The 18,273-nt window shown below is 52.3% G+C and overlaps 1 protein-coding gene across 3 annotated transcripts in view; it reads left to right on the top strand.

The window, feature by feature from the left end:
• Window positions 1-18,273, top strand: part of CGN (cingulin) — a 70,723-nt gene that overhangs the window by 44,833 nt on the left and 7,617 nt on the right. For all 3 annotated transcript variants that reach the window (XM_075906932.1, XM_075906930.1, XM_075906931.1), the window contains exons 15-19: window positions 2,651-2,812; window positions 5,885-5,974; window positions 8,794-8,877; window positions 13,613-13,731; window positions 17,881-17,989. In XM_075906932.1, the coding sequence (XP_075763047.1) occupies window positions 2,651-2,812; window positions 5,885-5,974; window positions 8,794-8,877; window positions 13,613-13,731; window positions 17,881-17,989 (564 nt within the window). The remainder of the gene's footprint in view (window positions 1-2,650; window positions 2,813-5,884; window positions 5,975-8,793; window positions 8,878-13,612; window positions 13,732-17,880; window positions 17,990-18,273) is intronic.

The raw sequence follows: 18,273 nt of genomic DNA, 5'->3' as shown, positions 1-18,273 counted from the left end.
GGCCAACTTCCTGCCCCAGCTCTGGAAGTGTAGCCCTGTTAGAACTCTAACTCTAGGCAGCACAAGAGCCTCCTTGTTCCCAATTCCAGCAGAAGAAGCTGCGTTCGTGCATCTACCCGGGACCGGCCGCGTTCTGTCCATGAAGTCAGCTGTGCTGAAGGGCAGCACCAGGGCTGCGTCACCAGCAATCACCGATGAGAGCTGCTCAGTAGCCACATTAAGGGTTGAGCATCTGTATCGGCAAGTGCTAGCAGGCACCCAGTCGCAGTGGGGGTGGCCCTGCCCCTGGGCGCCCAGTGCCCCCTACGATGGGGTGCTCCGGGCAGTAGCTCGGTCAGCCTGTAGCTTGGGCCGGCTCTGGAGAGGCCCTGCAGTCAGAACTTCGTGATTCTGTTGTGCAAGCCAGGAAGGAATCTGCCTTCTTGCATCGCTGGACAGGGCTGCCGGGGCTTGATTGAAAACTGAGCCTGTCCCCATTGAGCTGGGCTGGCCCTCCAGGGCTAAGAGGAGTGACAGGTAGTGGGGTCTCCCGCTTAGCTCGGGCAGGCAGCTGCTCCCCTCTGACTGGAAGCACAGACTGGGCAGATCAAAGCTGGAGTGATTCTCTCCTTCCAAGTCAGGGGTCTCCAACCTTTTTGAGCACAAGATCACTTTTTGAATTTAGGTGCAATCCAAGATCAACCTCAAATATAAATACCCTTGCCCCTTCTCCAAGGCCCCACCCCTGCTCACTCCATCCTCCCTCGCTCGCCCGTCTTCCCTCACTCCCACCAGGCTGGGGCAGAGGGTTGGGGTGCAGGCTCTGGTCTTGGGTTAAGGGATCTGGAGTGTGAGAGGGGCTCTGAGCTGCTCTTGGGGCCGGCAGTTGGGATGTAGGAGGGGGTTCTAGATGCAGGCTCTGAGATGGCGTTTTGATGAAGGGGTGCTCGGGGCTAGGACAAGGGCTTAGAGAGCAGGAGGGGGTTCATGACTAGGGTAGGAGTTTGGGATGTGGCCTCCAGCTGGGCACTGCTGGTGGCTCCTGGTTGGTAGTGCAGTGGGGCTAACGCAGGCTCCCCCCGGCCCTGGCCCGCTCAGTAAAGCAGCCAACAAACTCCTTCCCGAGTCCCGTTGTGCTCCCTCTCTGCTTTGTGGAGAAAGGATACAGAGTGGAAGAGGGGGCACCTTGACATCAGCGTCCCTCCCTCCCCTGCCTTGCCCTGCACAGAAAGCAGGAGACTCCCCGGGACAGCTCCAAAAGAAATGGGCAAGAGATGAGCAGCAGTGGGGAGAGGCAGCTGAAGTGCCGGCACTTGATAGCCTCTTGGCCAAACCAGTCAAGATCACCTGTTAGAGGCTCCAAGATCTACCAGTAGATCCCGATCGACTGGTTGGTGACCACTGCTCCAAGTGAAGCTGCAGTGTCTTGGCCTGCCTGAGACCAGACGTGTCTGAAGTGCTGCCTGTGGAACCCAGGAGATCAGTGCTGGGCCACAGCACCTGTGGGTGGAGCGGGGCTGTGTGTTGGCAGGGCGGCAGAGCTCTGCCCAGCTGTTCCAGTCCAGCTGCCGAGACACCTCTGCGCAAAGAGGGAAGCTCTGTTGTGGCCCAGCTCTGTGTCAGCATCATCCCTCCTGGCAGGGCCTAGGCATCTTGGCAGGCTGCAGTGCAAGGTGCATGCCCCTCCTTGACCCACGTCGGGGTGGTTTGTTTTGTTTTGTTTTGAGCCCAGAGCCATTCCCACCCCGCCCCTGCATGCTGGCTGCTATGCAGAGAGCCACTTGCTACCTGAAGTATGTAGCTTGCTCGAGCCTGGCCCCTCCTATCACCCTGATGACAGAGCTGGATGTTCTCCGCTGTGGCTTCCTCATCTTGCAGAGAGCACATCCCTGGTACTAGGCCTGGGTGACCAGATGTGTCCTTAGACCAGAGCCTGATTGCGGGAGTGGAGGAGGTTCTGCTCTCACTGCACCATGCAGAAATGGGGGCTGTTCTCTTTCCCTTTCCTCCAGCAGGCCTGTATGCAGGGGGTGTGTGCAAAGGAGACAAAAGCACCCCCTCTATTGTCCCTCAAGTAAGCATGCTCTGGCCAGCCAGGGGAAGGCAGGAACAACACGCTGCCCAAGCCTCCCTCTCCCATGCTCTGGCCAGCCAGGGAAAGTCTGGGGCTGATTTCTCCACTCACCGTGGGAGGTGCATTCACACCCTTGCAGTCCACTTTTACAAACAAACCACCCCCCACAGAAATTCCTGCATACAGGCCTGTCCAGCCAAAGCAGGTTGGCTGAGGCTGTCTGCAGGGCTAGTGCACTCTGCAAGCGTCAGCTAGACCAGAGACCACTAGGCGGGTCTTTCCAGGGTTTGCAAATACAGGGCCGACGACAGACCCTAGGGGTGTGGATCTGCCCTCCCCTTGGAAGGAGTGGGGCCTTGGGGAGAAAGTGTGGGGCTGGGGCTAGACCCCCGTCAGGAGCTTTGGGCATGTGCCTCTTCTGCATTACACTGGTCCTACCAGGCCCAGTCTATGCTTCTTTCTCCTATCCCATGATTTTCTGCTGCTGCACCAGTGAGCCAGCTTGCATGGTCACTAGGGAGACCTGCAGCTTCCTGCGTTCTCGGGGGGGAACGCCAGGGTAGCACGGTAGCTCTGTGACTCCCTCTCTCCCTGCAGATCACACGCCTGAAGCAAGCCCTGCAGGACAGTCAGGCCGAGCGGGAGGGCGCCGTGCTGGATAAGGAAGTGCTGGCCCAGCGCCTGCAGAACCTGGAGCAGGAGATGGAGTCCAAGAAACGCTCCCAGGACGATCGCTCTCGGCAGGTCAAAGCGCTGGAGGTTCGTTTCCTCTCCTTGTCCCTTGGGCTGCTTTGAACTTGGGGAGGCAGAGGGAGCTCACTGGAATGCAAGAATTCAAGTGCTGGAAGGGTGAGGGTCCCCCGCTTCCCCGAGGAGACAGCTTCAGTCAGCGGTTGAGGGAGCTCATCCTCGTTCTTCCTTGGAAGAGACTTTATGAGCAAGTCCCCCCATCTCCGCTGGCCTTGCGGCAGTCCTGTCTGTGCTGTGTTTCCCCCCCAATGTCTCAGCAGCACTTCTGCGACCAAACAGTGAAACTGCAACTGGCTCCTTTAGCACGGCACAAAACAATGCCACACCCCCTTCCCGGGGCCCCGGCCACACCCTGGCAACTAGACTGGTACTAGCGCAGCCTCTCATGCTTACACCATTCCTGGGGTTTACCCCATTACAGGCCCATAGTCTCATCCATGACTGTGTAGTGGGTGGAGGCCGCATCTCCAGGTCTGACTGTGTTCTTTGGAGTCCAAGCTTCTGGACTGGCTGGTTTTGCTGCCCCAGTTGTGCAGGTGCTGGTCAAAGGGTTCTCCCCAAGAGCACCTGTAAGCACATGGTCAGCTCTGCCCTCCAGCACACGCAGACAGCAGGCCAGTCAACACTGCCATAGTAACTTCTGCAATCAATAGATCGGAAGGATCCTTGGCATTCAACCCTGATTGCAACCATTTTCTTTAAAGGCCAAACTCTGACAGTTGGGGGGTCCTTTTGTGGCATAACCCTGCCCCTCTCCCCATAGTGCTCATGAAACCATGAAAGTTAGCAGAGCCCAGATCTTCCCCTGTTTTTTCAGAAGGACTCTTTCAGCTCCCCGTCCTAGGCTTTGGGGCTCAGGATAGGCATTCAAGAACAAGAATCAAACTTTCATGCAGCAGCCATGGACTTCAGGCTATTAAAGGCAAGGAGCAAATATATCTGCTGTTATGGAATTTTAAAAGCAACCAAGTAAGTTTAAGAGTAGCCAGCTGGCCCATCTTTGTAAGGGCAAGACAAAGTCGGCATGGAGCCAGACACTGGCAGATGCCTGGCTAGAAAAGATGAGGAGGAAGAAGTGAGAGTTTACCCCAATGTTTTGACCATGCCTTACAGCAAGTACAACAGGCACTCAATCCAGGAGAGCATTTGCTGCCAGTCTGTGGCACAACCTGTGAGCTACAAAGCCTGCCTCGAACAGCAGAGGGCAGAATTGTCTTCAGAGTCTCCCATTCACTCGGAAATAGGACCTTTTGTAACTTTCTTGAATTGCCAAGTAGCTGACTTAGTTTCCGCTCTTTCAAGCATTGCAGCACAATTGCTCATGGCAGAGAATTGTTCTGTTTCCAGGGCTCTTTATTTGTGGATTTATAAAGCCGCTATTTTGATCTGAATGCCAACAGCAGCTTGGGATTCTTTGGGCAGGTCTGTAGTGACCTGCAACCAGCCTTACGGTAAAACTTAAATTCCTTTGGATCAAATTCAAGTTCTCAGTCACCAGTAAGAAGCTCCCAGGCAGATCCAAACCAAACTAATCTCTTGAAAAATCAAATGGCTTTTCCAATATGCAATAGAGCAGAAACAGAAGAACTTTAGCACCTGCCTCAGACACGGTAGCTAGAGATCATGGATTTCCAAGCCACGTTTGAGCTTGGCTTCTGGAAAGGCTTCAAATGTCCAAGTAAACTATAGAGTTTGAAGCCAGCTTCGTGGCAGTGAGACTTAATCAGGGATCAAACTTTTATTTCCAAGCACGGTTCAAATCCCAAAGCAGACCAGCCCTAAGGCTGCTTAAGTGACTTTATGCTGCAGTCTGCATTGAAATCCCCATTGCTCTGCAGCACAGTGAGCCTGTTAAAGCTCTGGAGGAGAAAAGATCCCTGCCCCAAGAGAAGGGATTTCTCAAGGGGAATCTATCTTCAGATTGGCTAACAAGTGTCTCCCTTTGGAGAAAGACCGAGGAGTCCTGTGGCACCTTAAAGACGAAGGAATTTATTTGGACATCAGCTTTCATGTATCAAAATCACTTCTTCTGGCACATGGAGATGCCTCGGGTAGGACAAGGTGGTTTTGACCCACGAAAGCTGATGCCCAAATAAACTCCTTCATCTTTAAGGTGCCACAGGACTCCTTGTGTTTACAGATACAGACTAACACGCTACCCCTCTGAGACTTCCCTTCAGAGAATGGAAATTGACAGTGCTGGAGGCCAAGGACTAGATCATGTCTGGCCTTGGAGAATAAATAGTTTTCCAATTCTGAAGCCCTTTTTCCTTCTTGCCTGGCCTGTTGGAGTCCTTAGAAAGTTGCAGCTCTGAGGAAGCACTTAATGGCCAGGATGAGCATTTACCCATGAACAGTGGTAAATGTTCATGGCTGTCCATCAAAATTAAAATGGCCACAGATCTCTGGTTGCCTGCCTTAAGGTATCCTTGCTCAGCACCTCTGGAAAGTGCGAGGCCCACCTAGAGTTTTTGGACGCTCGGCATTCTGGAAATTCAGCCAATGGTGTCTCCTGTTGAGTACCTGGGCCCGAGTACCCAATTTTGTCGATCTCATTTTTGGAGTAGAGTCATGGCATCCAGCCGAGCTCTCCCCCTGAATTCCAGTCAAGCTCAGATCCTTACTCCAGCACTCCCTGGTCATGTCTATGCTACACAGAAGATCAACGCTGCTGCGGTCGATCTTCCGGGGTTTGATTTGGCATGTCTAGTGAAGACCTGCTAAATCGAACTCCGAGGGTTCTCCCATTGGTGCCGGTACTCCTCCTCTTTGGGAAGCTGCCGAGCATTTGGTCCTGTAGACTTCCTGCTGCGTGGACAGCAATTTAAGATACACAACTTCACCTGCGTAGATGGGGTCGACATACCTTAAGTCAACCTTCCACTCTAATGTAGACTAGGCCTCAGGGTTAACTGCCAAGCTTCATCACTTCTGACCAGCCTGTTGTCTTTGGGTGCAGCAGCCCATAGGTCCTGGGGATTGCCCTGTGCCTGATCCAAGGTCAGAGTGGGGGGCATTAAGCTGCCCTAAAACAGCCCTCCCCAGACTCCAAAGCTGGAATAACATTGGCTCTGCTCACAGGACAAATCCAAGCGTCTCGAGGTAGAGCTGGACGAGGAGAGGAACACGGTGGAGCTGTTGACTGATCGGGTTAACCGTAGCAGAGACCAGGTAGGAGAGTCGTGCTGCAAAACGAAGGATTTGAAAACCATACTAGAGCCTAGCTTCATCCAGTGAGTTAACAGAGACCTGCTGGGATGCGGGGAGAAACAGGAGGAAGGGACACAGAAGCCCTTCCATGGGTGGGGGGAGACTGAGGGCCACCCGGTACTGGGGGAGGGGGACAAAAAGGAAGCTGAAGGTGGTGGTAGGATGCAAGGAGCCCTTGGAGTGTACAATAAGCTTGGCTGACAGAAGCTATGAAGTCCCACTAGTCAAAGTGCCCTGCCTTGCAATTTCGCTGGATCGGGGCCATGTCTCGTTGGTCTGTGTCTGTACAGCACCTAGCATAGCGGGGCGCCTTGGAGATGGAGAACTGAGGCCTGGAAGTGGGGACTTGCCCAGGAGCCCTGGTGCTCCAGCAACCAGACAGCGCCCTGTGAGGCTGGTCCTTCTTTCTAACAGGTCAGCATTGCTTTCCAGGCTTGCATCTTACGCTGCACGGAACCTACCGGGGGCAGAGAGCAGCCCTTAGCCTGGCTGATTTAACATGACTACTTCCTGGATGCGCTCGGCTGCTGACAGACTTGTCCATGGAGCAGGGGCATAACTATCTGGCTCTTGGCTCTCTTCTAGTCGCAGTCCTGTTCTGACACAAGGAGCTAGTGGCTAGGACACAAGCATCAGGAGTCTGGATCCTTTTTCCTGGCTCCATGACTGAATCCACTGTCCAGACCTGAGCGAATCCCTTATCCTGCCTGTTTACCTTAGCTTCTCCATCTGCAAAACTGGTAGGGGGTGGGGTATCACTGTCTAAACTGTATTTCATCCTCCCAAGCAACCTCTGACCAGGAGCTACTGCCACTAGGTTATTCCTAGAAATAATTGCTCCGAGCTAACTTCTTTTCTGCTCTCTTCACCCCCTTTCCTCTTTTTGCCAAATTGACAAATATAGCAACAATTTAGGGCAAATAATCCCCACTCTTACGGGGCTCCCTGCTTCACCGTGTTGCTAGAGCTGACTGTTGGGTTTTGACAGTGATCCTCTGAGCACAGTCTCTGTTGTTTTCTGTCTGGCGAGCTTAGCATCTCCTCCTGGTGTGCTGGAAACCTCTTTTGCACCTTGAATCCCTGTAGCAACAGAGTCCTCTAGCCTGTATAAAAGGTAGGAGGATGGAGACGCATCTCATTAGAAGAGCCAGCTGCCAGCAGATGCTGTTCCTCTGCATTTTGCAAACTGCTCTGCTACTGACCTAAGCCATTGCAATTATCCTGCTTGAATTATGGGTTCCTGATGTTGGGGCTGTCCCTAGCAGGGGTCTAGGGCAACCTGCCACCCTGCCTCTGTTCCACTGCTTCCCGCCTCTTCTTGCCCCTGCTCAGCCCCCAGGGGATTGCCATGAGTGGGGGTGGGCCCTTGGTGCAGGTGCAGGTGGCAACTGCCTCAGCCTGGACCATCCCATCATCCATATATCAGCTGCAGGCCCCAGAGCAGCCTGGGATGATCCAGGGGCTTGAGTGTCCACGGCGTTCTCACCGTTGTTTGTAGAGTGCCAATGGGAGTCAGAACCTCCCAGCTGCCGTGCAGATGTTCCTGCTGCGGTCTTGATTAGTGTCAGTTAAAATGCCCCTCGGTTCTGCTTCCCAGACTGATCTGCACCTACCCCTGCCCGGCAAAGGGAAGGGTGTTTTTGGCAGGGGGCTGACAGCGTGTCTAGCCCCTGACCTAGGCTGATGTTAAGAAAATCAAAAGGCTCTATCTGGCTGCTGAGTAAACAATGATCTAATCTTGCTGGGGATGAAAGGTGCTGCTGCCTCTTCGCAGTGTCTCCTGTGCAATTAACCAGCATCAGAGACTCTGCCAAGCCATGATCTCAAACAGGGCTGCACCCTGCTGCATATGCCTCTCTTCCAGGGCCCTGGGTGATCACGTTGTCTCGTTCACTGAACCCAGCTGCTGCAGTAGAGGAGCAGCATGCGCAGGTGTGTGCTCACACCAGCCATGGGCCACGAACTGTTCTCAGCAGCAGTCCCCCTTTTTAGTGCTACTTCATGTCGGGCCTGCAGCCTGCCAAAGATGCATCCCCTGGGAATAGCCCTGGAACCCTGGGATTGCCTTACGTTACCTCCAGGCTCCCAACAAGGCTCAGATGAAGGCCTAGCATTTAGCAGAGGCATAAGCAGGGATTTGGGATGGGGGTTTGGTGTCTTCCATGTCCTGGCCTACTGGCTGATCTAGAACAACCATGAGCAGCAGGCTAGGCCAGGCTTCTAGAAATGGTTTGTTTGTCCTGCCTGCACAGACCGAACTCTATTCTAGGTGCTGTATGAAATCCACCCCTACTCCTGGCTGTGGCCCCCAGGCTGTTGCAAGGAGAACCAGACTCTCTCTTTGTACAATGGCTTTCAGCACCCACTGCACCCCCATTGATGTAATGGGATAACACTGCCTGTTGTGCCACATTTTATGGGCCAGTCCGTTCCACTCCAGGCTGCCACTAATGTGACTTCATTGATCACCGAGGGCATGTGCTGACTGGCAGGTTAGGCCCTAATGACTTTGGTTCTCCCAAAATGCTAATTGTGCCCAGCATCTGTTGGCTTTGGGAACGCATGGCCCCTCTTGGAAGACAGGCTACAGATGGGGAAACTGAGGCATGGTGGGGAAGGGACTCAGGACGTGTAATAGTCAAGATTAGAATGCAGGAGTTCTTGACTTCCTCCCCCTCGGCCCTCTGGATGTATCCAGGAAACCTCCATCTGCCAGGGAGAGAAATGCCACTGGCTGAGAGAAGGTAACCCCTAAACAAAACCAACCTTTCTTCCTCCAGATTGACCAGCTACGCGCAGAGCTGCTGCAGGAGCGCTCCAGCCGGCAGGACTTGGAGTGTGACAAGGTCTCCCTGGAGAGGCAGGTAAGGCTGTGGCCAGACGCAGGATTCAGGCATCTCTTTCAGCGCCGGCAGCCTGTGCTGCTGCACAGCTCTGTCTCTCCGGCTGCGTGCGTGGGTAGCTGAAGGCTGCGCTTGTGGCCTCTTGCAAATGCAGAGACCTCAAGGGTTGCCGGTCTGCCTCCACCTCCCAAGTCACTAGGCTAGAAAGTGCATTTAATCCAGAATGTCCTTGTGACTCATTCGATCATCTTCCTCTGATCCTGGAAAAGCTTCCTGACAGAGAGCTTTCTGGCTGTGGAAGGGTCCTCAGAGGAGAAGGGTGAAAGGTCCCCCTTGGCTTGGGAGTTTTAAAACTAGATTGGAGAGAATGCTGCAGACTGTCTCCCCCTCCACCCCCATGGGGAGTGGTGGGGATTGGTGTCCCCTGGAGCAATAGGTCTGTCCCATTTCTACTGCCCACAATGTGATAGTGTTTGCCTTGGGGCTTCAGGCTACTGCAGCAGCAATCAGTCCTGGGCCCTTTAAATCATCACTGGAGCACCAAGCTATGTGCTCTGGGCAGTACTAAGGGTGGCGAGGGGGGGGGGGGGGGACTGGCAATGTGGTACACTCTGGGTGGTGCGCAGGGCTGGCTGCCCCAGCCCCACCCCTTCCGACTGTTGTCCTGCTCCTTCTGGGAGTATGGAGCCAGCTCCCCACACTTTGTTCAGGGGCCCCACGGAGGCTGTTGGGGCCCCAGTCTTGGATTACTACCAGCCTAGTTAGTCTATGCTGGTTTGTCTTTATCAACAAATATCCTCCCACCTCTTCTACACTCTTGTGGTTTCTGCTATGCCGCCCCTGCCCTCTCTCATCATTCATAAAGCTGTCCCCTCTTGTTAGCCTCCTCAAAACCTGCCTCTGCAGTGACAGCTGCCGAAGAGTTCCTGTCTGGCTCTGGCTCTGGCTAGACAAGCCAGGACTCCTGCTACATTCTGCTTCTTGTGGTGTTTCACCCTTCCCTGGCCGCCTAAGACTTGGGGGTCAGGGTGGACATGAGCTCCCTCGGTGTGATGCTGTTGCCAAAGGGTAACGCAGCCCAGGGAGGCCGTGTAAATATGGGAATCTTTGGTAAGAGCAGGGAGATTATTTTACCTCTGTATTTGGAACTGGTGCGACTCCTGCTGGAATTCTGTGTCCAGTTCTGGTGCTCGCAGCTCAAAAAGGAGGTTGATAAATTGGAGCGGGAATTGAGAGAAGAGCCGCACAAGCAATTAAAGTATTAGAAAACCAGCCTGACAGCAATAGACTCCAAGAGCTCAATTAACGTAACTCAACAAACAGAAGATTAAGGGGTAAGTAGTCTCAGCATCCACCTGGAGAACAAATATTTAATAATGGGCCCTTCTATCTAGCAGATCTATCTTCTAACACCATTCAACAGCTGGAAGTTGGAGAGACATATTCAGTCTGGAAATAAGGTGTAAATTGTTAATGGTGGGTTGCAGGGAGGTGGTGGTAATTGACCACTGGGACAGTTTACCAATGGTCATGGTGGATTCGCCATCACTGACCACTTTTTAAATGGAGATTGGATGTTCATGTAAAAGATCTGCTCTGGGAATTACTTTGGGACAGTTCTCAGGCCTGGCTTACCCATCACAATGGTCCCTTCTAGCCTTGCGATCGGTGACCCTGCTGTGTTCCCAACTATTCTGTGCAAAAAAGAGTCTGTGTGTCGCCAGAGATGGCACAGCCCACTGCTCTGTCGGGCCCTGTTGGTGTCTCGGGAGGGTTCAGGAACATGAACAGCAAAATGCTGCAAATGGCGGAAGTGTTTAACCTCCTCTTGAAGCAGGGACAGGGGTGAAGAGCTTCAAGATTTTTTTCTGGTGGCATCACCGCACCTCCTGTTGCTGGTTGTGCGGCCCCTCCAGCAGTGTTCCAAATGCAGCTAGGATAATTAGGGGTCTCTTCCCCAATTTGCACACTTAATATTCAGTTTATTGCACACGCCCCTCTCAGGGCCCCAGGCACGTTGCACCTTGTTCAAGGATCTCTTAATGGATGTGATTTTTCTAATCCTGTGGCACTCCCATAAACCTCTCCCTGCCTGCAGGGCAGTGAGGCTAGCAGTGTGCCTGCGGAGGCTGAGAACCGTGGGCTTAGCCTCGTTCTTAAAGGGAATCGCTAGGCAAACTGGAAGGGTTGTAGGCGAGATCAGGGTGGGGAGTTCTAGTCGGCAAAGCAGAGGGGCAGGTCTGAGAACTAAACTATCTATGGCCCATGGTCAGAACCGCCACCCCTCACTGGAAGCCAGAGCTGAGCCTGGCTGCGTACGTCCTTACTGCCAGAAAGCTCACAGGTCGGTCCTGCACTGGCAGAAACTTCTCCGGGAACATCTCATGGCAGCCGGGAGCAAACCTTCTCAGCTGGGCGGATGGACTCCTGCATGCCCTGTTCAAGCAAACTGTGCTACAAACAGCAGCCTGGGTGGTGGCTGGTGCTAACCACCTGTGCTCAAACCAACGGGGGAGGGTCAACAAGACTCAAGTGGCGTGTGTGAGCTGTGGCAATGCCCACACCTGTTTGTAACATACTAGCTCAAGCAGAGATGGCATGTCTGTTAGCCCAGCCTTGCTCCCAGCTTGCAGTATGCATACCCCAAGCAGCCTTCCATGGAAGCAAACCGCAGCCATCCATGGCGGTGTTACCAGCACATGTCACACTGGGCTGTGTAACTGTGTGCCCTGTCTTCTGAAAACACAGGTCAGCATCCAGCATTGTGACCCCCTCTTCCCCCCCTCCCTCCAAGGCCCCTGCCTAGCCCGCAGCTGAGAGCCAGGGCATCTGGTTAGCATGGCTTAGAATCAGAGTACGGGTTTGTTCTTAACCTGGTAACGAGGGGCTAGCTAGCACTTGCTGCTCTGTGTAGTGCAGGCAATAGTGGATATAGAAATCTGGCCTTTGTGGGCAGGCCAATGCCCTTTGCCTTCCCAGGAGACAGGAGGCCCTGAGCTATTGGGGTACAAGAGGCTGTTCCTGCTGTCCCAGAGCCATTCCTGAACAATAGCTGCAGAGGGGGTTAGGGGTGGGAGGCTTTGTCACTGCAGCCCACAAGACACTCTAAGGCCTTTGTTTTCGGAGGCTGGGACCCAGGCTGACACAGCCCTGGAACTGTTGGCTTTGTGTCTCTTCTGGACACTGAGGCTCCGAGAGCTAAAACTCTGCACAGGGCTGTAAGGGGACCCCAAGTTGCAGCATCAACTAGCCAGAGGGCAGAGTTCTCTGGCCTTGCTCCTTCCTTGCTTTGACACACTCCTGGGTGAGGGGGCTGTGACACAGGACTTCCCCTCCTGTCTTTGCTGGGGCAATCGGCAGTGATTCTGTGTGGGAAACACAAACCTCAGGCCCGCATCCTCAGAGTCTTGAATTGACCTGTTTCACATCTGAGCCAGACCTCCCTTGACCCATGTGTTAGACGAGCTTGTCAATTAAGACAACCTGTAATGACTTGAAGCGGCTCCTGATGCCTCCTAGACAGCTTTTCCTGACGCGATTTCTGCGATGCTCCTTAATTGGAAGATGGCTTCTTAATTTCCAAGTTTAAAAAAAAAATTAGGTGTTTCAACTACAGCCGCGGCTGCTGTAAACATGTAGCAGCTGCCTGCCTGGACTTGTGTAACTGAATACTCTGTTACACAAGTGTGTGCTGGCTTAAAAAAAACAGATCCTTCAAGCTGTTCTTGTTCTCCGCATGTAATCATCAAGGACAAAAAAACACTTGGTTTGAATGTACAATGCTGCAAAAAGTCACCAGGGTCCCTACAGTGCATTGATCTTCTTCACAAGTTTTCAGTCTTTTTTCTCTTTCCTGGACATGGCCAGTTAATCAGGCATGTTGGTGTTGCTCCTGCCCATCCCTCCACGTGGAACTGGATAGAGGAGTTCTTTGGGGAGGAGGAGAAGCTGTAGCTCTTGGGTTGACAAAACTGTTCAATAAACTGATAATGTCTGAATTTGGTGCTGGACAGGGCTGGCCTTACCATAAGGAGAACTGAGGCAGCCACCTCAGGTGCCAGACTGTGCTGGGGGTGCCACTAGGACCCAGAGTGTAGAAAATTGTGTCTGCTGCTGGTGCAGATGTATTCTCTCTGCTCTAGTAGCACCGAGATGGTGGAATGCTGTACTGAAGGAAGGAGGGCACAAGAGATGTAACAGGCTGGCAGGAGAAAAGGGGCATGGGGGCGTCATTTGAGCTCCCCACCTCAAGTGCCAAAATGTTGTGGGCCGGCCCTGGTGCTGGACTCTGTCCCCACCAGGAGCTCTTTGGCTTGAGGCTAAACCTGTATCTGTACAGGACTGTGGGCATGTCCGCTCCGGTCTGTGGGGAGGTGCATGGTTTTTCCTGCTGATAGTAATGCAGCATTGGGAGGCATAGTGTACATGGAGATGTAACCCTATGGCCCCCTTCCAGCATGTCCTGCCAGCACTGGCTTTGCAGAGCGGGAGAGCCGTCTTTGTCTGCTTTTTAGCACTTGCATTCCACGCGCAGCTTTAAATTACGATAAGTTGGCAACATTTTGAATGCAGGAAAACATAATTGCCATTATATAACTCAGTGAGCTTCCTATTTGGGAAAGGGATTTTGCAGTGCGTGACTCACTGTTGGTATTTACATAACAGTCCGGTTCTTTCTCTCTGTTTATAACACCAACGTTCTCACTCCAGCTGTTGGTGTTATGGGTGGCTAATCAGGTATAATTTCTCCTACCAGAACAAAGACCTGAAAAGCCGACTGGCCAGCTCAGAAGGCCTGCAGAAACCCAGCGCCAATTTGTCTCAGCTGGAGTCCCGGATCCAGGAGCTGCAGGATAAGCTGCAGGCAGAAGAAAGGTAAAAGATGTGGAAACAGGAATTGGACCTGGCCCAGTGTGGCAGAAGATCATAACAAGCACTCCTTGTTAAGCCCTTGTCTAAACACATATTATATTGCTTGAACCGTATGGAGTGCTAGCTACAGCCCTTTCCATGCCTCCCCCAGAGGGAATGAAGCTATAGCAGTATAGCTATTCCTCGGTGGAAAGGAAACTAAGCTGTACTAGACCATGTCACCTCTTACACTGGTATGAAGAACATAAGAACAGTCACACTAGGTCAGACCAACAGTCCATCTAGCCCAGTATCCTGTCTGCCAATGGTGGCCAGTACCAGAAGTCCCAGAGGGAGGGAACACAACAGGGAATCCTCACGTGATCCCTCCCTTGTTACCCATTTCCAGACACACACAGGCTAGGGACACCATCCCTACCCATCCTGGCTAATAGCCATTGATGGACCAAACTTGCATGAATCTATCTAGTTCTTTTTTGAACCCTGTTCAAGTCTTAGCCTTCACCAAGTCCTCTGGCAAGGAGTTCCATAGGTTGTGCACTGAATGAAGAAAAACTTCCTTTGGTTTGTTTTAAAGCTGCTGCCTATTAATTTCATTTGGTGACCCCTAGTTCTTATATGTGGGAATAAAGGAAAAATTATTTACTATTCTCTTTTTCCACACCACTCATGATTTTATAGACCTCTATCATATCCCCCCCTTAGTCTCCTCTTTTCTAAGCTGAAAAGTCCAAGTCTTTTTAATCCCTCTTTATATGGGACCCATTCAAAACCCCTAATCACTTTTGTTGCCCTTTTCTGAACCTTTTCCAATGCCAATATATCTTTTTTTTTTTAAGATGAGGCGACCACATCTGTACATAGTATTCAAGATGTGGGAGTACCATGGTTTTAGATAGAGGCAATAAGTTATTTTCTGTCTTGTTCTCTGTCCCTTTTAAATGATTCCTAACATTTTATTTGCTTTTTGACTACTGCTGCACGCTGAGTAGATGTTTTCAGAGAACTATGCACAATGACTCCCAAGATCTCTCTTGAGTAGTTGTAGCCAAATTACTCCCTATCATATTGTATGTATAGTTGGGATTATTTTTTCCAATGTGCGTTACTGTGTCTGTTGCAAAGGGGTGGGCCAGTATCACAGTTCAGTAAATATTCACATCCAAAAACCGAGGCCTGGTTTACGTTGGAAAGTTTATCAGTATAAGCATCTCAGCCCCTCTGATGGAGGGAATTGCTACCCCTAGTTTGTAGATGGGTGCAGGGCCCAGCAGCACCAGGAGCTGGTGGCAGAGTGGGGCTGGGGTACTGCTGCTGCCCCCAGGGTGACTGCACCGAACTTTACAATGGATGGGATGGCTCTGGATGGGGGAAACTGAGGCACGCAGCAGACATGTTACTCCTCAGATGTTAGGGGCAGGACTGGTAATGGAGTGTAGGAATGCTTACTCCCGCCCCGTGTGCTAACCAGAAAGCTTGGGAGCCTTGCACAGAATAGGTCTCAGGGGAGTGCATGACCTCTAGCTGGGTTCCTAGGCCCTGTTCTTCTTATGCAACCTCAGGAAGGGGTTTAGTTCAGTCGTCCTAGTGCTGGTCCACAGGCTTTCACGTCCAGAATTCTCTCCCTCCTCCACGGTTCAGCCTTGTTTCTCTTCCCCATGCCCCTTTCTTGATCTGCCTCCCAGACACATTCGGAGGCTGAATTTCACAACAGCAGTTTCCAGGCGAGGTCAGATGTTGCATTTAACCCTTTCGCTGCACACATATGTGCCGGTTCGGTTCCGGTACCAAGCGTAGTCAGCTAGAACGGACTCTGTTGGAGGGTGTCTGAAGCTTTTCTCCTAGCTGGCAGGAGAGGGCCAGAACCTCATTCCCTGTGCGCTTGGCCAGGTTGGCACTACCTAGCAGCACAATAAACAGCTGTGAGGACAGCCCCTGCCGTCCTTGGCAGCCAGAGCAGCTGTGGCTAGGTTCAACAAAACCCTGAGAACAAAACCATCTGTGCAGGGAGGCATACTCAGTGAACACCAATTTTTAAAATTCATTTTAGCTAAACCGTTTCACACCCTCATGTCTACGCCCTGGTTTCAGGTTAACGGTGGGCTCCCGGTGATGGTGCTTTATTAGCAATCGAAATCTGAGTGTCCTTCTGGTACCAGTTTAATAGAATTTGGTTTTAAATAACCCCTGAAATGCACCTTTCCCGTGAAGACAAGCCTCCAAAGACTGCCCCTAGGAGAGAGGGTAAGGAGCAGTGTTCCCACTAAGATTTTCCATCCATGAGTGAAGTGAGTTTTGTCTTGTGCGCCAACAGCGAGGTCATATGCACTTGTTCGGATGTGCACCACCGTGGCACCCACTCATGGGAGAATTCCCCTGCCAAAGGAACAGCTCTGTGTTTCCCCTTTCTTGCAGTGTGGGAGGGCGTGAAGCTGAGGGCAGGGGGGCATGGATGTACATTTGGTGCTTTGGCAATGGGGAGGAAGCCCATAGCTTGACCTACTAAAGTGAGATTAGGCACTAAATGTAGCAGATAACTGTTTCCCCTTTGTGCTGACAGCCTCATGCCACTTTGCCTACATGAAATGAACAGGGCATCCCAAACCTTCTGTGATGCTTTTGAGGTACAGTGTCCTATAGACAGGGAAACTGAGGCACAGATTAGTCAATAAATTGCCTGAATTCACACAGGAAGTCATCAGCAGAGCTGGGCACAGACACAAGCAAACTGCAATAGTCCTATCTTCTCTCCTCCAGCTCACTAATACCTCCTACACTTCAAGGCTGCAATAAAAGACACAGTACAGCTCAGCTCCAGACTTGCTTACGGCGTAGATTTTTGGGCAGTGATCCATTCCTCCAGCATATACAGCAAGAGGGCTTCATATCCAGGATCTGTTCTCAATTCTGATCATTTTGGTTTTTGGGTACCTTTCCCTTCTCTGTTTTAATATTAGGAATGAAGAATCTCTTTAACCCCAACCCCCAGCAGGCCTCCAACCCACCCATAGCCCCAACCCCTGGCAGCAGCAGCCCTGCAGCCCGCAGTTCTAACCCTCCCACCGCCCGAACCTCCGGCAGCAACAGTCCTCTGCCCCTGAGTAGCTGCTTGCATGTGGTTCCTTGGGCTCCAGCCACCGAAGCAGTCGCTTGCCTCCCACCATGCTGCTCCACTTCTGCTTAGGAGGTGGGCGGGGTAGAAATGTCCTTTGCGCGCAGCTTAGAGAGAACTACGGTAGGTGGTTCCCCACCTCAGACTAGAAATAGGCATTCCAAATCCTAATCAGTGTCGCTCGGTGTCTCTGGTTTAGTGCTGGAGGGGTGGAAAAACACATCATCCAGAGGGCGTGGCACTGATCACTGTTGTGTAAAAGAGGACAGAGAGCCTCTCGGTTGTCCGCAGGCAGCTTTCCCCCCTGCCCAGGTGGGCCGTGTCGGAGTGGCCACACTCAGACCCGTGTGCACAGTTGGCTTGACGTCGTCCAGTTGCGAGCATTCGGCATTGCGTAACCCGCCTGCCTAATCACCTGGTTGGCAGCATCTGGGGGAAGTGTGCCTGGCGCACTCTGCCTTGGGGCTGTCCCTGTGTTGTAAATCAACAGGGTGTCTGCTTCCAGGCCTGCCGCCTTGCCCCAGAATTAGTCTTGTGCACTGTAGTAATTTTTCTCGTAAATTTGCCAAATCTAATAGCAGGTGGCTCATCCCAGGGAAGAGATGGCCTTGTGATTAGGATCCTGCAGGGGAGCTCTTGATTCAAATCCCAGCTCTGCTTCTGACTGCTGGTGTGAGCTGGGGCCTCTCTCTGGGTCTTTCCCATCTGGGAAGGAATGATCTGTGTTCCCTGTAAGATAAGCACTTGGGCAGCCACCCAGGAGAGATTCAAATGCTGCCCGGCCGATTTGCATAGCACCCACAGCTGGCAGCCTGTGTTGCAGATGTGCACCACCAGTAGAATGTGCCTTTGTGCACATAACAAAATGTATTCTGCACATGGATGGAAAAATTAGAGGGAACGTTTGTGGTGATCCTGCGTTTCTCTCTTCCATATTAGACTGGGAACTCAGTAGGGGTCTCTGGGGTCCACCATAAGGTAAACAGAGATCACACACGTGTCAGAGCAGCAGTTGAGTTGTGCATCCAATGTGGTTTCAGGGAGAAGAACATCCTGGTGTCCTCGAACCGCAAACTGGAAAGGAAAGTGAAGGAGCTGACGATCCAGATCGACGACGAAAGGCAACATGTGAATGACCAGAAGGACCAGGTGTGTAGCGGAACATAGTCTGTCTCCCACTCGGACGCGCATGCTCAGGCTCTTGGAGCTGTCCCAGGGCGTCACTCCCTTCCCTCTGCTCTTTTCTTCCAGTGTCTATCATCCAATTATTCATTTAAAGGTTGAAATATCTTCCGCAGCCTCTGGCACCCGCTTGGCTGAGGATTCCTCGTTTCTCTGCCAAGCTGGCTCTGTGTAGCTGGAGCTCTCTGTCTCTGTCTCCGTCTCCCCCTCCCCCTCCCCCTTCACACAGCTGAACCCAGGCTGCTCATGGC

This window comes from Pelodiscus sinensis, chromosome 24 (assembly GCF_049634645.1).
Source record: "Pelodiscus sinensis isolate JC-2024 chromosome 24, ASM4963464v1, whole genome shotgun sequence".
Lineage (NCBI taxonomy): Eukaryota > Metazoa > Chordata > Testudines > Trionychidae > Pelodiscus > Pelodiscus sinensis.
The sequence above is the reverse complement of the archived record's forward strand: the minus strand, read 5'-3'. Positions and strand labels throughout refer to the sequence as shown.